The 21,435-nt window shown below is 50.9% G+C and overlaps 1 protein-coding gene across 1 annotated transcript in view; it reads left to right on the forward strand.

Annotated features, from left to right (window-relative positions):
* Positions 1–21,435, forward strand: part of NXN (nucleoredoxin) — a 152,497-nt gene that overhangs the window by 119,962 nt on the left and 11,100 nt on the right. Inside the window, exons 2-5 of the mRNA XM_040641109.1 lie at positions 2,824–2,941; positions 4,531–4,664; positions 5,157–5,257; positions 6,667–6,773. Of these exons, the coding sequence (XP_040497043.1) occupies positions 2,824–2,941; positions 4,531–4,664; positions 5,157–5,257; positions 6,667–6,773 (460 nt within the window). The remainder of the gene's footprint in view (positions 1–2,823; positions 2,942–4,530; positions 4,665–5,156; positions 5,258–6,666; positions 6,774–21,435) is intronic.

Raw genomic sequence — 21,435 nt, forward strand, 5'->3', positions numbered from 1 at the left:
TCACTTGTCACTCCTCAGTCTTTTGTGGGTCATTCCTGGATCTGCTGGGAGTGCCTTTTCCTCTATAGCCATGGTGTCTCCTTGGATCAACTCAGGCAGGCCCATGACAACAGCATCCAGGCCATGATGATTCCGATTTATATCCCATAACCTCCCCTGGCTCCCCAGAGATTGGTCAGTCCAGGTCCCTCCCTGAAATCTCCACAGGCACCTCGGATTGACCTGTCCAATCTTGATTTTTCCCTCCCGAACCTCCTCCTCATCAAGGGTCAGTGGGGCCCCTTGACACGCGTTTGCTCAAACCCCCAAACCACAGTACATCCTTGATCTTGTTCTTTCCCTCATCCCTTCCCCACGTTCAGTTTGTCAGCCTGCTCTGTTGACTGTCTTCGAAATACATCTGTCCTCGCTCTCTGCTGCTGTAACCCAGGTCCTCACCGCCGCTGTCAATTCCTCCCTGGGCTATTTGCACTGGCTGCTCCAGATCCTTCCTTCCCCTGCAGTCTGTTCCTTCAGGGCTACCAAAGTGACCTTTTAAAATGTAAATCAGATCATACCACTCCCCTCCTAACCCTTCACAGTCTCCTATTACACTTAGAATAAAATTCCATTACTTTTACTAGACTACAAAGATCTGCCTTCTGACCTCATCGCGGCCCCCTCTCCAACTCTGGCTGGCTGCTCCACCGCAGCCCTCTTCCCAGTCTGCCTCCCAGCCTCTAACAGGTGCCCTGGGCTTCAGGTGGCCTCCCCCATGCGCGCGTGACTCGCTCCATCTCCTATCAGGGGTCTGTGCTCAAAAGCCTTTTCTTCAAAGATGCCTTCCCTGATCACTCGCTAAAATATGTGCCACTCCCCCTCAGCACGCCTTTGCTCTTACCCTGCTCTTTTTTCTTTTATTAAAGTATCTGAAATTATTGTTCTGTTCTTGTTCGTTGTCTGTCTCTCGCGCTAGAATAGAAGCTCTGTGAAGGCAGCAGCTTTGTTTGCCTCATTCTTTCTTGTATGTTTTGTGCTGAGCATAGGGCTGGTACATAGTAAGCGCCAGTTAATATCTGTTGAATGAATTTTAGCACTTAGCAGTCACAAAACATACTGGGCAGAAACAGTGTACTTAAAAGAGTGAGATATGAAATCTCTAAACATCAATAAGTAAAAGATAAGCAACAAAAACAAGGCTTTTTTTTAATTTAAAAAAAACTAATATTGGTAAGAATACTGAGCAATGGACTCTCTCGTTTACTGCTGGTGGAAATGGAAAGTTGTCCAAGCTTTCCTAAGTGGTGAGTCATGGGTGATTTTTTATCTCCATTTTTATGGTTTGCTATGTTTCTCATTTTTTCCAATAATTACTTTCTCCCCCCATAATTACTTTTTAAACCAGAGAAGTTCCTTCATCTTCCTCCCCGCCCCTTTTTAAACTTATTAAGCTGGCTGGACCCTGGCACTAGCAAACTTTCGGAGCGAAGCCAGCAGCGGGATGGTCTTGTTCTGCTGTTGAACCTCTTCTTGACTCTGCAGACTGTATCCGGTTTCCCTGGAATGATGCAGTTCCGGGCAGTGCAGACTGTATGCGCAGAGTCGCTCTCCTTCGAAGGGCTGGTTTGGGAGCCCACTGCAAAGGCGGGGCCCACCCAGTCCCAGGTGGGGTCCCACAGCCTTTCCTGCCAAGACCCAGATCTCCACAGACAGGGAAAGCCTAACATTTCTTGGTAGATACCCCACCCAACTCCCTCGCTGCTCGGGATTGAATTAAAAACAATAATAATCTGCTCTGTGCAGCTGGACTTCCAGTGCCTGCTTCCCTTTGACACATCCGTGCCCCATTCTGCCCGTGCCCAGGCGGCCACCCCCCTGCATGGGCCCCAGGCCCCCGGAAGGGAGGCTGCGGCTGAATCACCAGTGGGCCATTCTTCCATTTCCCCTGGTTTCTTTCTTCTCTGGAGCTGCCTTGGTAGTTGGACTTTTTGTTTAATTACGTCGCTTTCTGGGCTTGGCAGTTAAGTTCCAGAGTGGCCGGTGGCCCACCGCAATGGTGTTCAGCCCGATGGCTGGTTGCAGATAAAGGCGCCGGCCCCTACTCAGCTCCCTGACCTGCCTGGGCTGTCACATTCATGCTTCCTCAGCCATGTCCCTCCTAGACCCTGTTCCTCTGACAGTTGGCACAGCCAACCTCAAGAGCCTGCCAGTAGACTGTGGGTTGTTTTAAGTGGCACGGAGAACTGAGGGTTGGGGCTGGCTCAGGAAACTGCTTCCCTCGTGTTTGTGGGTGAGTGGCACGCATGGCCCCTGCTGATATTCCAAGCGCAGGAACCCGCTGGAGTGGGGAGAGGGCCAGACTCCAGCTACTTGGTCTTCTGTTGGATACCCTTGTCCCCTCTCCCTCGGGGCTCAGGGGACACAGCAGAGCTGGGAAGCAGAGGAGCACCTGCCTGCTGACAGGGCTGAGAGGCACGGATAAAAAGCCTCCCTTCCTGCCTTAATCACCTGGCGTTGGGGGTGCACATGTGGTTCATATCATGATCCTTCTTCTGTCTTTGTGCTTTTTCGATCAAGTGTCCATGGGAGAGGGGCGTAGCGAAGAGCTCTCTTGGAAGAGGTATGGTCCTCTGTCGGCCTTCGTCTTGGCCTGAGCCTGAGTGGGACTCAGACTCCCCTGCCTGCCCCAGCCCGCAGAGGCCAGTGGGCTTGTAGCTTCACTTGTTCATTGACCTGACTTCAGTATGTTCCAGTCCATTTACCCCTCAGGCCCGAGGGGCTCAACAGGACGCTGCAATTTATGCGGTTGGGACTTAACCACGTTTTTCCCTTTTCTTCTTACAGCTTAAACTTTGGAACAAATATCGCATTTCCAACATTCCATCACTAATATTCCTAGACGCCACCACCGGGAAGGTCGTGTGCAGGAATGGGCTGCTGGTGATCCGAGATGACCCAGAAGGTAGGACCTTGGCATGTCCATCCCGTACTCCCTGCTTCGTCCTCCTACCCTGACGTTGTCCCCATTGGCAGAGAACATACAAATGAAATATATGTGAGTGGGTTTACTTGGCTGGAGGATATGGTCATGATGAAATTATAGTATTCTCCAGGTCATGGTTAAGATTTTTAAAGAGATCAGAATGTCCCTCCTGGGGGCTTTAATTCATGGGCCAAAGGAGATAAAATCGGAAAAAGGCAATTCGGTTGTGAGGGCTGAGGAGGCCGTTGAGAAGCAGTGAGAGCCCGGAGACTGACTTCAGTGCCGTGTCCATAGCAGCGGTCACCTTAACAATTGGAGGCCGACTCAGTGGTTGTGAGGTTTTTGTCTCTTTAAAATATTACCATCGCAAAGTCACAGTCTCTGTCTTGCTCTCCAGGCCCTAGGGGTGACTGACCTCATTTCTTGGTGCTGCCCAAGTCCCACGGCCTTGGCCTTGCTGACCGGCCGGGGGTGGGGGGTGGCCGTGCGCTGGGTTGCTCTTCCCACCGTCCCGCTCACTGGCTGCCGCAGCTCTGGTCCTCTCCCCGCTGCACTGGAGTCGTAAAAGTGTTGCAAGGTCTTCCCGTCCCTCACTTACTGATTAGGGGCTTCAACCCTGGTCACAGATTTTCCCAGGAAAAATTTCACCTCCTTCAAAGAATTGCCCTCAGTGGAAACCAAGGCATGGTAGAACCCAGTCTCCACCTTCTCAAGTCTCTCTCTCTCTCTCACACACACACACACACACACACACACACACACACAGACTCACTCTACTCCGAGCTTGTTAAAAGTGCAGAGTTCTCAGCCCTGCTTCCAGAGATGTTTGGGTCCCTTTGTTTCAGGGTGGGCTTGGCCACTTGCATTTTCCGCCAGTCTGTGCTGCTCCCATCCCCCACCCACCCCAGGCGATTTTTGAGGCGGTGGTCCATGGACCACCCTGTGAGAAAACACTGTTGCTCTTCCTGCCTGGGGCCTAAGTGTCATCAGAATGTAGAACATCTGGGTTGAGTGAGTTTTACTTTCCTCTTACTGGATTTAATTCTCACTTGGTTCCTAGGCCCCAACCCAGACCGACTGAATCAGAATCTCTGGGGGTGGGCCCAGGAGCATCAGATTTTAAAATTCCCCAGCTGACTCTAAAACGCTGTCAGAGTTGGGAGCCCCTGAGATCCCAGGGTTGGACTTGAAGGAGAAACCTGTGGTTCCTCCACGAGGCAGTGATTCCCCAACCTGGCGCAGTATCAGACTTACCTGGGGAGTCGGTTTTGCTTTGTTTTGGACATACATCTTCAGCCTTGGCCCCAGATCCCAAGACTCAGAGCGTGACCCAGGCTTCGGTAACTGTACAAAAGCCCCCCAGGAGATGGGCCCTGTGATCACCCAGGTTCGGGAACCGTTGTCTTGGAGGTAGGGGGAGCTCTGCCACGAATGGGTTCTGCCTTTGTTCCTGCCAGGTGTTAACAGATACTGTTTGATGATAACACCCTGCCTCTCTGAGGCCCCTTGGGTCAGAGGCCATAAGGAAGAGTCTTAACAACGTTCTCACCATCTGTTGTCTGTTTCAGGTTTGGAATTCCCTTGGGGACCTAAACCCTTCAGGGAAGTCATTGCAGGGCCCTTGCTTAGAAATAACGGACAGTCCCTGGAGAGCAGCAGCCTGGAGGGGTCTCACGTGGGCGTCTATTTCTCCGCACACTGGGTGAGTGTTCAGTCCAGACGGAAGGAAGCAGTGATGTTGCCACCAAGACCAGTCGTGGTTGGCTCTTGGAGGTGCTACTGCTCGGGCATGACTTCCCCATGTCCTTACTCCTCCTGCACCTGACGCATTGTTGGCATGCCATGAGTGCTTATTATTATGAATGATGTGGTAGCAAGAAAATGACTTCTTTTGACTGGTCTGAAAGGATAGTCTTCCTAACCCATTCTGATGAGGCTTCCAGTAGTCTCCAAGGGGGTTCGTTTTAACTGCCACCCGCCAGCGTGCCGTGGCGGGGGGGGGGGGGGGGGGGGGCGCCTGTGCTGGACGTTCGCTGTTGTAAGAAGCATGTTTGTTTCTGCCTCTTTAATAAGTTGGGTTTTGCTCTCCCAGTCCTGCTTGGGTCTTGCTTATCCGGTCTCTTTTGGCAAGTGGCTGGGAAATGGGAAGGCCAGATTCAGCATCAGGCTGCAGGATCCCCCTCTCCTCTTGCAGTGCCCACCCTGCCGAAGCCTCACCCGGGTGCTGGTGGAATCCTACCGGAAGATCAAGGAGGCAGGCCAGAAATTTGAGATCATCTTTGTTAGTGCGGACAGGTAACGTGAGCTGGGGCAAGTGGCTGCGCGTTTCCCTTTTCCAGAGGTGGTTAACATGCATTTCTCTTACCTTACACATCTCACCTCCTAAGGGTAGAGCGCAGAGATGGGGGTTGGGGAAGGCTTATGTGGGATGATTGGCACACGGACAGATACATTTCAGAATTCCTTGTGCAGTTGTCTGAAGGGGAGCTGAGAAAAACCTGTTCTTACTGTAAATATTGGGCCATGTCCACTTCCAGCCTGGGTCATTAGAGATTAGGATGCAATTTTCTGATTTGTTCAGCATTTTGGATCACGATGAAAGGGCATGGAGGAGAAGGATGGAAAGAAAAGATCCAGAGGCTGATGGAATGTGACACCTGCTGGGATGGCTGTGCCACAAATTTCCTTCACTCTGGCCACATACTGTGCCTGGGGGCTGTCCTAAAAACAAGAAGGGCAAGCTCTCCTCCTGGAGTACCTCAGGTCCTTTTCACCACAACTTCCTCTGCTGCGGGCCCTCTTGCTGGTTTTACTCATCAGCCACCCTCCTTCCTCACAAAACTCCAGCTCCCATTCAGACCGAGCCACCAGGTGCTCCTGCTTCTTAAGTTCCTGTTCACAGAAGGTTCTCTGGGAAGCACACTGAGGGCATTCTGTATCTTTGCGGTCTGCACTGTGCCGTGCTCGATCCCCAGATCCCCATCTCTGCATGTGACTGGGGGTCAATTTGAAGGCATACCACATGGACCAATCACTTTTTTAAAGCTTAAAAAAAAAAATCAACTCGATTGAAGTATCATTTACATACAATAAAGTACATTTTGGGCACACAGTTCAGTGACTATTGACGAAGGTATGTACCCCTGTAATCAGCACTGTTAAGTATACCACAAGGTGCCCTCTCAGTCAGTCCTCACCCTCAAACCCCCGCCCCAGGGAGCCCCCGATCGGCTTTTTATCACTTTGGTTAGCTCTGTCGTTCTAGCGTGTTTTATACATGGACCTGTAGGCTTCCGCTTGGCCAGGAGTGTGCCCCTGTGCATGGCACTGTTACACGCACAGATTCGACGCATCACGGGGAACGCAGTGTCCGTGTCCATCTAGGCTGCTTGTAAAAGTACCACCTGTCTCTGTTGAAAAATGAGAAGCTGGGCCTGAGTTAAACTGGTAGGACCCAGAGGAGCGGGCTACTGGAAATGGCCTGGTGGTCTAGTTCACATCGGCCTGCGTGTGGAGGCTGTTGCTTCTTGGTGGACACCAGAAGGGGTAGAATAATTCCCGCCCGAAACCTGGTGTCTGAGGAGCAAGGTGGTTCGGGCGCTGGCACCTGCGGAGCCCCGGCCGTAGCTCGGTAGCAGGCGGGGGGACCCTGCCGTGGTGCTTTCGGGGGTAATAGAGCCTTGCTTCCATGTGTGTCTCTGTAGGTCCGAGGACTCATTCAACCAGTACTTCAGTGAGATGCCCTGGCTTGCAGTCCCCTATACCGACGAGGCCCGGCGGTCACGCCTCAACCGGCTGTACGGAATCCAAGGTGGGCATTCCTGACTCCATGGCTTTTCTTTTAGAGGGAAAAGGACATCTTTAGTTCCATAAATGTTCATGTTCCTTACCGTCTTAAAAATTACATGCTATTAATTCTATGGTATGTGAATTATACCGCATTAAAGCGATTTTTTTTCCCTGAAGTACTCGTCCAGGTGAAACAGCCACTTCTCACCAGCGGCCCTCGTGTGCTGTGCTACAGCTGGGCCATAGAGCACACGCTCCCAAATGACGTGGCCAAAACCCTAGCCTGGGGTTCTCCGTCAGACGGACTAGGAATGGTCTTTGGTTGCATCAGTCAGACTCTGAGCCTCAGTTTCCTCATCCGCAAAGTGGGCATGATAAATCCCTGCCACGAAGACTCGCTGCGCGCTTGCATAGGATAAGACATGCAGAGCATCTCCTGGCTCCTGAGGGCTGAGCGGCCTTGTAGGCGAGAAAACTCATTTCCTGAGAGGGTTGAAAACTAGGACTTAAAGTACTAATCGTGGTGTTTTGGGGAATGACGATGATTAAGTGAGACAGACTGTGTTTTTATTCTCTATTATGTGAATACCTTCTCCCCAGCCTTCACCCAGCCAGGTTTTCTCTTGGTAAAGCACTTAACTGACCTGCTAAGAATGAAATGCATCCTTGTATGTCAATTTTATCTCCATTTTGTAAAAAGGATTAAACTCATTTCCTTTGTAGCAGTAGTACCAGATCCTGGTTAGCCCTAGGCAGACACAGCTAATATTTGAGTTCTCAATGCTTCTTGTGTTAAAGGGAGTAGAGGGGGGGAGAAAAAGACAAATCAAAATTTAGTCACAAATTCCACTGCTCAGGCAGGGACTCATCAGGTTCTTTAAGCTTTTTCCTCACCCTTTAGAGTAAGCATATGGCTTCGTTTGGAGCTAAGGTTTCAAAAAAATGAACAGTTAATTTTAAATCAGTGCTTCTCCATGTCAAATGCACATAAGAGTCCTCTAAGGATCTTGTGAAAATGCGGATTCCCTGAGTCTGACTGGAGTGGGCTGAGACCCTGCCTCTCTAGCAAGCCCCCAAGTGACGCTGACGCTGGTGGCCCAGGGACCACACTTTGGGTATTAATAAGCTAGGTCTGTCAACCCTTGAAGAATTTTGGAGGCTCATGCCTTCTAGGGGTGGGAGGGATGGGGAGGCTGGGTGATGGACACTGGGGAGGGTGTGTGTTGTGGTGAGCACTGTGCATTGTGTAAGACTGATGAATCACAGACCTGTACCCCTGAAACAAATAATACTTTATATGTTAATAATAATAATAAGAGAAAATGCATATAATAAACCACTTTTTCAACTAAAAAAAAAGAGAGAGAGAGAGAGAGAGAGATGACATCAGTTCCCTTCCCAAACAAAAGCTGAGTGATAGATAGGGAATTGTTTACTGGTCTAGAAGGAAGGGTATGGGGTTGAGTGACTTAAAGAAGATATCACAGGCTTATTTTCTTCTAGCGCTTTGTTTGCAGAGACTTAAAACGCGTGCTGTAGGAGCGGCAGATGTTGAGATGAGTGTCCAGAATGACCTTTGGTCAGTGGTACTGAACAGAGGGTTATGTTGCCCCTTTGTGAGCATAAGCGAAACTTCAGGTCTCTGAATTCATTTATTCATTCACTCAATAAGTATTTACTGAGGGCTGATTAGAGGATGTCTGTTCTCCCAGGTGTGGAAGATACAGTCTTGAGTAGAAACAGACCCAATCTCTACCCTCGGGTAGCTTACAGCACTAGAAGGGAGACTCACCCCATCAGTCAATTGTACAAATAAGTGTAAGTTGCAATCGTGAGGGCTCTGAAGGAAGGTGTCCCCAGTGCTAGCAGGGCCTGTAACAGGGAAATCCGGATTGGTTGGGAAGATGAGAATGTTATGCTCAAACCAAGTTCTGGAAACCATAGGAGTCGCCTTAGTGAAATGGAGAGGAAAGAGTGTTGTTGGCAGAAGAAACAAAGGCCCTGCCAGTGTAGGGCTGCTGGGAAAGAGGGCTGGAGTGTGACAGAAGAGACCTGGCTTCAGCCCTAGCAAGGGTCCTCTGCTATCAAAGAGTATGACAGGGAAAGGACAGGGCTTGATGGTTTTATAAATATTTTCCTCAGTCCTCTTTGTTCATTTAAAAAACATACCTTCTTGCTCCTAGGATTCGGATATTCACCCCAGAGGTAACTCTGTGTGTCACTTAAGGGAGATGTGACAGTCTTATTATTTTTAAGATTTTATTTATCTGTCAGCGACAGAAAGCTATCGAGTGAGCACAGTCGGGGGAGTGGCAGGCAGAAGGAGAAGCAGGCTCCCTGCTGAGCAAGGAACCTGATGCAGGGTGATCCCAGGACCCTGGGACCATGACCTGAACTGAAGGCAGACCCTTAACTAGCCGAGCCACCCAGGCGTCCAGTGACAATCTTGTTTTAACTGCATCATGGAAAAGGGGTACAGCCAGCCAGTGTGAGTCCCTTAGCCGCAGTCCCTGTGTTGTGACTAGAAGTTCTTGGAGAGGCTCGAGGTGAGGCCCACTGGTAGGCTGGCTAGTTCCAGATCTTTCCTTAGGGTTACCTAGATTTTGCTGCCCTTCAGTGCCCATGTTTATACACAGCTGTGCCCTGCTTCTTCTGAGGACCATAGATTTCTTGGTCCTTGCAGCAGTACAGAGACATTCCTGAGTTATCTCTATTCCCTATTCACCGTACACACTAGCAGATGTCTTTGATGTGTGTCTTCCTCTGACGCCCCTAACAAAGGCCTTTCAATCATGTTCTGGCTTCTCCTGCCCTCCTCTCCCAGCTTCTATACATGTCTGTGCACATGCGTGTACTCACACACAAATGTGCACAAAACGTAACTCTGTGCGACATGGTTGGGCCTTGGAGCGTACCCTCACAGGTGACTGGGGAGGCATCTTAGAGGTACATACCAAAAAGTGTCAGCTGTCCTACCTCTACCAGGCCTGGGGCCTCTTGGATCTTTGCCTGGGGCATTGTTGTCCTGTTTCCTGTCTTATTCCGCCCTCACTGATACCACCTCTGTAGTCTAGGCCACCAGCAACTCAGTCCTGTTCCTACCTCACGCTGAGTGACCTTGAACTAGTTACTTATCCTCTCAGTAAAATTGAGAGGCTTCAGTGTTGGGTCTTAATAAATATTTAACTGATTAACTTGGGGGAAAGGGGGGGGATTTCGTTTTACAATAAAAAAGATAACTTTGGGGTGTCAAAAAGCTTAAACAAAGGCAACCAACAATATTAATAACATGTATGGCAAATAATCAGTATCTTTTATAGAAAAAAGATCTCCTTAGAAAAAAAGAGACAGAATTGGGCACCTGGATGGCTCAGTTGGTTAAGTATCTGCCTTTGGCTCTGGTCGTGATCCCAGAGTCCTGGGATTGAGCCCTGCATCAGGCTCCTTGCTCAGTGGGGAGTCTGCTTCTCCCTCTCCCTCTGCCGTTCACCTTGCTTGTGCTCTCTCTCTCTCTCTCTGGCAAATGAATAAATAAAATCTTTTAAAAAGAGAGAGAATTTAGTAAGAAGTATGTATAGGGTATGAGGTAGGCAGTTCATCCAGCAGATGGATAAGATAGGGTCGTATCATTTTCATATGACGTGAAAAATACTCAGCATAAGTTACTTCCGTGATTTACGGCCAAAAACTGAATTTGTATCTATCTCATTTGCAAAGAATTCCCGCCACCCCCACCATCCCCCCTAAAAGATAATCCCCAGTGTAGGGAAGAGAGCAGACTGCTAGTAGAAATGTAAATCAGGACAACCTTTCGGGAGAGCAATTGGCAATATACCTCAAAGGCCTTTAAAAATCTACGAAACCTTTAATTTCGAAATCCCACTTGTAGGAATTTATGCTCAGGAAATTATCCTATAGTGCCCAGCAGAAGCTGAACTTCTCTTGAGCAAGTGGTAGATTTTTCTTTTTCGGTTTTTTTCTTTCATCTTTTGTATATGTTGAATTTCATTATGGACCACAGTGTTTTTTCCCCTTTGGCCCCTAGAAAACCCAGAGCTGAATTTGTAACCACCTTTACAACTTTGCGAAACTCACCTTTTCTGTTGCATGCCCCTGACCTTAGCTTCATTGTTTTCCCTTCAGGAGGATATTTTCATCTGTTTTTATTGAATTATATTACACACTTTTTAAGCAGCCTCCAATCCTTTTTGGAAGAAGCGTAGAGTGGTTTTAAACGCATAGGAATCTATTTCTTGAACTCCTGCTAACCACCAAACCTGTGTGCTGATCTCTGGGAAATAAGAAACCAGAAGAGTAGCCCAGTGCTGCCCTTGAGTGGACAGGAGGAGATTTACATTGGGAGGTATTTCAAGAGCAGAGTATGACGATGTCTTGAGGAACTAGAAAGTGTAAGTCCAATAAGTGCCATTTTGTATGAGGGCTTAGAAGACTGACACTTGTCCCAGAGGGTGGAGCAAGTGCGGGGCCTCAGGCGGCCACCCTGCTCCACCACGAGCCCGCTCCACGCAGAGGCACGTTCTTTCCAAGCCCCTGTCGTCAATGAGCAGGATCTTTCCTCCCCGAAGTAGAGCCCTTTCCTGGAAGGCCGGGGATGAGGGGGAGGGGGGAGGCCGGCACGATGCAGGTGTTCCTGGAGGTCCGTGCTTAGGCTGTGGAGTACTTGAAACTAACAGTTACCAAAATATGGTCTATACTATCCGTAGCCAGTTTGAGGGTGGCAGTCTGTGCCCTCTCTGCTCCGTGAGATGTGTCTAAGGACCCTGGGGAAGTGGGGCGAGGCTTGGCACTGAACAGCAGTCTCTGAAGGAGAGATCACAAGCTCTGTGAGATTTAGCACGAGTCGTGGATACACTCCTAGGGCTGGAGGGTGGCCTGTAAACTGTTGGGCAGGGCACAAAAAAATTGAATGGATCATTTTCTGTCTGCCTTCAGCCAGCAGAGAAGGGAACTCTCAGATTCCCCAGCTGCCAACCTATAAATATTACAGACATAGAAGCCACGGTTGTTAGGTGTGGCCCCGGCCTCCAGAAAGTGGCTGACCACGACTGAGGAGGAGAATGGGGAGTTCTCGGAGACACGTTGATTCGGCCCCATCTCTTAAGGCCCCGGCGGCGTGGGGCTGAGAAGTGTGTGTGTGGTCATGACTTGGGGGAGCCCTCAGTGGAGGATCAGCAAGCTGACCTGGAGGCCCTGTGCGCGGGCAAGCAGCGGCCAGCTCGCCGCAGCGAAGGAGTGTGTGGTCCACGCTGAACCCGGCTCCGCCAGCAAGCGTCCTCCGCCTGCGGCCAGAGCGCTGCTCCTCATTTGTTAGCTCCATGCCCCCCCCCCGCCCCCCGCCATCTGTGCTAGTCTCTCTTCCGGGTGGACCTGTCTGCTCTTCTAGCCCCCACCTCCTGCTTCCTCACTCTCAGGGTTATAGTCTCCCTGGCACCGTGTGTGTGCTGACCGCTTCCTTGATCACTGACCTCTCGAGGGAAGCCTTAGGACTCATTCCCGCAGGCAGCCTGGCAGGCACTGCTTGTTGACCTTGAGCTGTCTGCCTCTGGCCCCATCAAGCCAGAGTTGCACTAAAGCACAGTGAAGTGAGAGTGTAGAGAGAAGCCCAGGACCCTTCTCAAGGCAGCACCTAAGGAAGGGCCCTGCCGGGGAATTATCTGAGTTCAGATGAGACTCTGGCTTGGAGCTGTTGAACCAGGAAGGCTTCCTAGAAGAGGTGGCTCTGGAGCAGAGCCTTACCGAGTGGATGGCATTTAGATAGAGAGTGTCTATGGCAAAGGCCAGAATAGGACGCCTGTAATGTACTGTAGGGCAGAGAGGGCACAAAGGTCAGTGATGCCACCTCTTAGCGAGACTCGAGCACCGTGCCCCATGTCTCCTTGAATTTGACCCTTCGCACTTTGGAGCTTTTTGAAATTTTTGATTAAAGTTGTGATCAGTGCAATAGTGACACTCTCTAGACTGGCAGAGAACTCCCAGAGGCAGACCGTCCACTGGGAGTTCTGATGACCAGGCCTCACACCGGGGTTCATGACAGGCCTACCTGTGGGGAGAGGAACACGTGGCCCACGTGACTTCCAGCCCAGGGCCTATCTCCCTGCCTCTGCCTCCCTCCAGCCTCACAGGGTCACTTACAGTCTTTTGCTTCCTGGCATTCTGGGGGTTCCATGTGCATCGGGGGTCTGGTTTCTGTTGGAAGTGCATGTCGTTGGTAAGTTCTTGTATTGATCTTACCAGCCAGCTGCGCGTACGAGTTCATACAAGGACAGGCACTCCTCGGACGTGGCGCAGGTCCGGTTCTAGACCACCGTAGTAAAGCGATACCTCAATAAAGCCAGGCAGATTAATTTGGGGGTTTTTTGGTGCATATGAAGGTTATATTTACACTATAGTGTGGGGTTTTTTTTTATTGAGTGTTTATCGTGTACCAAACGTGGTTCCGTTTTCATATGCATTAAGTCATTAATCCTCACCATGTGATCAACACTGTGTGATAAAACCGTTGCTCTCTCCTGAGTCTAGTAAGTGTGCAACAACATTACGTCTAAAAAACAACGTACGTGCTTTAATTTAAAAAGTTTATTGCCAGAAAACGCTAACCGTCCTCCGAGCTTTCAGCAAGTTACTAATCACTGATCACAGATCACCGTAACAAATATAATGATGGTGAGAAAGCTTGAAATATCACAAGAATTACTGAACTGTTGACATAGAGACGTGAAATGAGCAAATGCTGTTAGAAAAATGGTGCTGATAGACGTGCTTGAGCAGGACTGCCACAAGCCTTCACTTTGCAAAAAACGCATTCTCTGAAGCGCAGTAAAGCGAGGTGTGCCTGGGCCAGGGCAGATGAGTTTCTGCATCCCGCGGCCTCTGACGACCCAGACAGCAGAGGGAGAAATGCACAGCCTGTTGCCGGGGTGGTGGTGCCGAGGGCATGCCTTTGCAGCCTTGCACGGGCTGGGCCAGGGCAGAGGGGTAAGGGTGTGGAGCAGGGCCCACTGGGGCTCAGCCAGGGACCACAGGCTGAGCTCCACGGCCGTCCCCTCCTCCCTGCTGGTGTCTCCCGTGGTGCGTCCTCCCCTGCATTCCCTGTTTCCCTCCTCTCTGCCAAGGAACATCTCTGTGACACCGTCAAGTTCATAACTCCAAATGTCTGGGCGTCTCCCCCATCCCCCTTTCTTCTTTCTTCTTAGAAGAAATATCATCCAGGCTTTCTGAGAACCTGGCTTTGTCCTTCTAGAGTCTTGCTCTTGCCTCTTCCATTTTTCCTTCCCTTTTTTGCCTCCTTGTCTCTCATTCTCTCTTAGTTCCTTATCCTCCACTTCACGGAATGCTCAGGTCTCTCTAAGCCATAAAAGCTCGGGCTGCCATTAACAAACACTGTGGTTTAAATAGTTGAAATTTATTTCTCACGGAGCTGGAGTCTGGGACATCCAAAATCAGGGCGCTAGCTGATTCGATTCGTAGTGAGGGCTTGCTTTCTGGCTCGGGTGTGGCCACCTGCTCGCTGTGTCCTCACATGGTGGAGAGAGCTCTCTGTTGTCTCTTCGTCTTATAAGGACACTAGCCTTGTCCAGTTAGGGGTGCCATCCTTATGACCTCATTAACCTTTATCACCTCCTCACAGGTCCATCCCCAAATACATTGGGGGTTAGGGCTTCAGATATGAAATTTGGGGCATTACATTCCATCCCTGACAGCTACCATTCCTCTCTCTTTGTCCCAAACATCGACATTCTCAAAGACACTCGCATTGCTTTGGCTCCTACCATGTGACCTTCCTCTAGCTACAAGGGACACCAGCATGGTCAGGTCATGGTCCCTGTCGTCATGGAGCTTGGGGAATCTGCTTCCCCTCTTGTTCTTCCAGCCCTGGTCCTGGGCTGCAGCTGGCCTCTCAGGTCAGGGCACCGCCTGTTCAAGTTTTATTTAAGAAAATGGAATCCTGTGCTTTGCGTATGCCAGATGCTTGTCCATTCGCGAACTAAAAAAACAAAGGCCCCTGACCTCATGGAGCTTACATTCTTACTGAAAGAGACAGGCAGTAAATATAATTTTAAAAAATAAAAAATAAAGCATATGGTGTATTGAGTTATGAGTCCTGTGGGTAGAAAACAGAGCAAGGTAAAGGCATTGGGAGGACGAGGTGTGGGTCGCAGTTTTAAATAGGGTCAGGGCCAGCTCCATGGAGAAGATGATGAGAGAATTCACTTGGGGGTGTCTGGGAGAGAAGTGTGTTCCAGGCAGAGCAAACAGGCAGCGTGAAGGCTCTGGGGCGGAACTATACCTGACATGTTTATGGAACAGTGAGGCCTGTGTAGCTGGATAAGAATGAGCAAGGGGGAATTTGGGGTGGGGGGTAAGACTAGAGAGGGACTTTGCAAATAAAACTTCGGCTTTCACACTGAGTGAAGCGGGCCAGCACTGGGGGGTTTGGGCAGAGGAGTCCCGTAAGCTAATGGTCGGGTCCCACTGGTTGCTGTGCTGAGAAGCAGGGAGAGGCGTTGGGATGCGGTTGTAGGCCTCCAGGGACAAGATGGCGGTGCTCGGGGAGGGAGAGTGGCAGTGAGGGTGGCAAGACATGGCGGGTTCTTGACGGAATTTGAAGAGGGAGTCCTAGAGTTTGCTAACAGATTCGATGTGGGGTGGGAGAGTGAAGGACGAGTCAGAGACCGCTCCACGGCTTCCTGCCCGAGCAGCTGGAAGAAGGCAGTCCCCGTCGGCGGAGCCGGGAGAGCTGTGTGCGCTGGACGTGGGGCTCGTGGACAGCAGCAGAACGGAATTCGGTTGAACGGTAGCTTAATTCTGACCATGTTACATTTGAGATGCCCGTTAGACACTCAAGGGGTGGTGTGGCTGCAGCGGTCTGGAACTGGGAGGGAGGTGGGCCTTGAGATAGAAATCTGGGGTTTTCCAGTTGTCCCTTAAATTGGATGAGGTCTCACGGGAATGAGTAGGGATATTTACAATCCACTCACCTCCTTATTCTCTTGCTTCATTTGCTTTTGTTTTCGGACACTTGGGGCTACCCCTAAAATCCTTTCCCCTTCCCCCTCTCCTTCCACATCACCCCGTCACCTGGCTGTTTCCTGCCCCACTGTTTCTTGGATGTCTCGTTCCGCATCTCCTTCACGGAGGCTTGTCCTGGGCTCTTTGTGTTCTAACACACCTAGAACGCCTCCATTCCTTTGCACCAGGTATTCCTGCTTCATCCCAGTGTGCTGGACGTGCCAACATGGCAGAGCAGCTCCCGGTTAACCTTCCAGAAGATCGACTCCGATAGTGGGATTCATCCCCTTGCCTAGAAGCCCTCATGGCTGTGGCCTGGCTTCCAAAGCTTTCCGCAGTCTGGTCTCAAACACCTTTGCAGCTCCATTTCTTTTCTTTTTTTTTTTTTTTTTTTTAAGATTTTATTTATTTATTTGACAGAGATGGAGACACAAGCAGGGGGAGTGGGAGAGGAAGAAGCAGGCTCATAGCAGAAGAGCCTGATGTGGGGCTCGATCCCACAACGCCAGGATCACACCCTGAGCTGAAGGCAGGCGCTTAACCGCTGTGCCACCCAGGCGCCCCCGCAGCTCCATTTCTTACTTCTCCCCTGTCCACACCCTCCCCTCCCCAGCCCTGCCATCTCTCCTGGAGCAAACCTTCCTCTTGCGGACTCCTGTGCTCGTGCAGTCTCTTGCCACGTATCCCGTTCCCGAGCGTAGTTGCAAAGGCTGACTCTTTTCTCATAGATGGCTCCTTTAGGACAAGGAGTGGGGACTCGTAGGTTGCAAGCCAGGAGTTCTTTCCCCTCCTTCCCTCCTTTCCCTCCCTTCCTCCTTCCTCCCTCCCTTCTTTCCTTTCTTGTTCATTCAGGCTTTGCTTCAGGAATCATTTCTTAGGCATCTACCGTGGCTTTGAGCCATGTGCTCCAGCCGGGATGGAGACGGCCCAGGAAAGCAGGGGGTTTAGTGGGGTGCCTGGGCCTGGCACCTGAGCCGCAGGAAGTCTCTTCCCAGCTCACTGAGGTTGCATGGGTCCAGCATCTGGGCTCCTTGCCCTCCACCTAGGATGGTCTTCGCCTTTGGAGCCCTTGTAGTTCACATCCCTGGTGTGGTATCATTTCTGAATGCTTCTCTTGAGTCTTAGAAGTGAGTAGTTCCTTGGGGCGCCTGGGGGGCTCAGTCAGTTAAGCGTCTGCCTTCAGCTCAGGTCATGATCCCAGGACCCTGGGATCAAGCCCCGTGTCCGGCTCCCTGCTGAGTGGGAAACCCACTTCTCTCTCCCCCCTGCTTGGGTGCTCTCTCACTTTCTCTCTGGAAGGGTGGAAGGAAGGAAGGAAGGAAGGAAGGAAGGAAGGAAGGAAGGAAGGAAGGAAGAAAAAAGAAAGAAAAACAATTATTAAAAAAAGAAGAAGTGGGTAGCTCCTTGCCAGGCTCTACCATCCCTTGGTTGGATTTTGCTTTTGTTTGCATCTGAAGATATTTAAATGCCTCTAGTCCAGCTCTGATCTCTTCAACCTTGATGAAATTGTCTGTTCTTCTATACTCACATAGTGTCATGGAACTCTGAAAATTATTTTTGATTGAATTCTGAGTATTTCTGAGCTTTGTGTGACTCTGGTTACAACTTCCAAAGTCATTCAACAGATGTGTTTATCTGTATGTCTGGATATTCTGGGCTCTTTTTACTCACAGCACTTTTTTTTTTTTTAAGATTTTATTTTTAAGTACTCTCTCCACCTAACATGGGGCTCAAACTCATGACCCTGAGATCAAGAGCTGCGCGTGGGGCGCCTGCGTGGCCCAGTCGGTTAAGCGCCCGGCTCTTGATTTCAGCTCAGGCCGTGATGTCAGGGTCGTCAGATTGAGCCCTGCATCGGGTTCCACGCTCAGCGCGGAGTCTGCTTGGGAGTTTCTCTCTCTCCCCCTTCCTCTGCCCCTCCCCGTGCTTGCTTGCTGTCTCTCCCTCTGGTAAATAAAATTTTAAAAATATCTTTATTGAAAAAAAGAAAAAGGGTTGCACCCTGCACCAACCGAGCCAGCCAGGTGCCCCTACTCACAACACTTCCAACACCAAATGTGTGTGAGGGTTTTCCTCCCATACTCACCTGCTGGGTTCTCTGACACCACCTGGATGTCCTACGAGTCAGTTGAATTCTGACACCATCTATGTGGAGTGCTCAGTCCCACCAGAACCCCCATACTGTAGACATTCATTGTTAAGTCCAGGCCTCCCATACTTCTGACCAGCTGGCCATAAATCGGGTTCCCATGACCCTCTCCTTGGGTTTGGTACTTTGCTAGACTGGCCCACAGAACTCAGGAAAGCAGTTTATTTACTATCAGCAGTTTATTGTAAAGTCTAGAAGCCAGGAAGAGCCAGATGGAACTGATGCCTAGGTGTGTGGGAAGGGGCACAGAAGCCCCATGTCCTCTGGGCACACCACCCTCCCAGCATCCCCACGTGTTCACCAACCCAAAGCTGTCCGCCCCCACCAGTTAGGGGTCTTTCTGGAAATTCCATTACAAAGAAAATTGATTAAATCCTTGGCCATTGTTGATGAGCTCAACTTCCAGTCCTTCTCTTCCTTCCCCAGAGGGCAGAGGTAAGGGGGGCCGGCTGGAAGTTCCAACCTTCTAATCAGGCCTTTCTGGCCACCAGCCCCCACCTTCTGAAGCTATATAGGGGCCCCCGGCCACTGGTCATCTCACTAACATACAAAGATACTTACCACTCCCAGATTTCAGGGGTCTTAGAAGCTCTTGTGTCAGGATCTGAGACCAAATGTTGTAACAGGAGGTCCCTCTTACCCCTTCCACTCAGGAAATTATAAGGGTTTTAGGGACTCAGTGCCAGGAACTGGGGATGAAGACCGATTGTGTATTTCTTACTACTTTACAATATCACCGTATACACAGCCTCCACACGTACGCAGGGTCGGTAGAGGGTTCTTGCTATTTTGAGGATCCGGTCTTCAGCAGATCCTGCCGGGCTGTGTCTGGCAGAGCTCACGCTCCGTGGTTGACTCTGTATCCCCCTAAGGCCTTCGAATGAAGGTGCTTTCCCCCGGGTGCATCCCCCCGCCCTCACCCAAGCTGAGCCACCTCCACCTGGCCCGTGCCTTACAGTGAGCCTGTAACCTGATCTGATGGTCACTCCGTGTACCGAGACACATGAGGACGGAGCTGCCCTGTGTTATGCTGACAAGCTCCGATGAAAATGGGTAATGCGAAAAGAACCCAGGATCCTCTGAGCGTTCTGGAAGCTGGACCCAGAGCATCACTGGATTCCGAGCACCACCCAGCGTCCTGAAGGACGCCTTGCATAAAAATAAAATGCCTTGTCGAGGTGCCCATCCAGCTGGCCGTGGCAGCGTCCAGATCTAGAGGTCATTACCAAACTGCTACAGGCCTCGATGAGCTCGCATCTGGCCTAGCCAAGCCGAAGGGCCTGCTTCTGCTGCTGCTGGCGGCGGCCGGTCGCTGGCTCCCTCTGGCGCTCTGGGCTGAGCCCAGGCCATGTTACCGGCAGCTTCACCAGGCCACCGGGGCTCACCGAGGCCCTGGCATTCCTTCGTCCCTTGGGAGCGGCCCTTTTACTGAGTCCTGGCCTCCCTACTCCCATGGCTTTATGCAGACTGGGGAATTTGCAGCCCTATAAGCTGTTTAAAAATGCCTTTCTAAGGAAAGGGTTTCGACACACTTGGCAAAAGGCAAATCGCATTAGCAATTGTCTAATCCTGGCTGTCAGAGAACACTGTGTTCTTTGCAGGGAGGCTTAGCACCCCTTCTCTCCGGGGTTGGGGGTCCTAGTGTTTTGTTCCTCCTCTCCCCTCCTCTGGCCCCAACCGTAGGGGAAGGCAAACAGCCTAAGGGCTGTGTAGGGGACTGAGTGGACAGAAGGAATACGCAGGCCCCACCTCCAGGAGAACAGCCCTGGAGCAAGATGGTGCTTCCAGCCTGGCTGGGGGTGGGGGCGGCAGCGTGAGGGCCTTGGGCTGCAGGGTCTCCTTCTTGGCTTCTCTGTCTCCCTCTTTCCCTGCTCCTTAGCTGTCTCCTTCTCCTCTTCCCTTTTCGCTCCTTCCTTTTCTGATTCCCGCCATCCCCTTCTGTCTTTCCCGAACTTGGCCCTCTTTCCCATCCCCATCACAAAATGAATTTGAGGCAGGACCTACTGATTTTATAGAGACAAAGCGTCTGGCGACCGTGTTTTTCTGTCAGTGGAGGGTGAGGGGCCAGTGCCGGTGTGTTTTATAGACCCACGTCGGTGTTTGAAGGGCTGGCCCCATGGGCATCGCGAGGGCAGGCTGGGCACTGCCTCAGTGTCCTGTTCTGGGTGTCTCATTTAACTTGGAGAACATAAAGAAGAAAAAATAAGAAAGGACAAAGAATGAGAACAAGCACCCACGTGGCCACCCCCTAGAAGTGCCGGTTTTGCTTCGGGTGTTCACGATCTAAACAAATGGGAGCGCGAACACAGACAAAGGTGGGCTTCCCTCCGCAGCTCTCCCCGGGGAGCATGCTACCATACGTTTCATGTGTATCTTCATAATTGGTTTTCATATTTTTACTGCATATGTATGAATCCATGAATAATATATAGTCGTGCCGGGTGTGTTTTTTAGAAGCATACTTAAGTGCTGACATGCCGTAATATTCTGTAACTTGCTTTTCTCACTAAACATTATGTGTTCAAGATTTCTCCTTGTTGGTGTTGATATCTGGTTCATTTCTCTTCAGTGCCGAGAAGGGTTTCACTGAGGGATGGACCGCAGTTTATGTAGCCGTTAGGCTGTCGATGGGCACTCGGTTGTGTCTGGTTTCTCTGTATCACAGAACGGTGCCATAAATGTCTTTGTGCCTCCCGACGCAGACACACACCCCAGCAGCTTGCGGGCCAAGTTCAAGTTGGCCAGACCCAACCCTGCACCCTGCCTGGTGATTCTCCCGAGCTGCACCACCCAGACCAGCTGCCCTCTCCCTCCCTGAGCTCTCCAGGCAAGGGCTGCTTGGCGGGAGCCAGCAGGGGGTGCAGAGGGAGCTGCTGGAGGAAACTGGCAAGCGATGTGGCCAAGGCGTGCCCTGTGTATGGCGTCCCTGCCCGACTGCCCTCCAGTTCTTCTTTGCTTTTTATTTTAAGCTAATACAAATTTATCATAACAGNNNGAAAACTCAAATCCGTATTGCTCTCACCCACATTCCTGCCTTACTACACACTTGTTTTTCCTGTTCTGAGTCCCTTTTGGTCTCTGTCCACACGCATACGTCCTTACCCAGAGCTGTAATCGTACACACAGCGCTGGGTGTTCTTTCTACTTCGCGGTACGTTACGAACCGTTCCCACCTTGCTGTAGTCCCCACGATGGGATCACGCATGCTGACCTGCCTGCGCTCTTCCTGCCGAGGGACTGCTTTTCCTCCATTTCTCTTCCAGCTCCTAGGAATCTTGCGTGAGGACTCCCAGCCCCCTCAGATCTTTGCACCATCTAGAAGCAGAGAAAGAAAGCTCTCGGGGTGACAACCCTGCCCAGCTCCTGTCCCGCTGCCCAGGGTGCTGTATGACTGAGCTTTGCTGCCCCAGGCCCTTCCACTGCCACCTCCTTCAAAACCTGCTCTTCCCTCGGTAGTAGAAGAGCAGCCAAACTAAATGTAGGACAGGCTCGGGACACACGGCTT

This window comes from Ursus maritimus, unplaced genomic scaffold (assembly GCF_017311325.1).
Source record: "Ursus maritimus isolate PB19 unplaced genomic scaffold, ASM1731132v1 scaffold_24, whole genome shotgun sequence".
In the NCBI taxonomy this organism is placed as follows: Eukaryota; Metazoa; Chordata; class Mammalia; order Carnivora; family Ursidae; genus Ursus; species Ursus maritimus.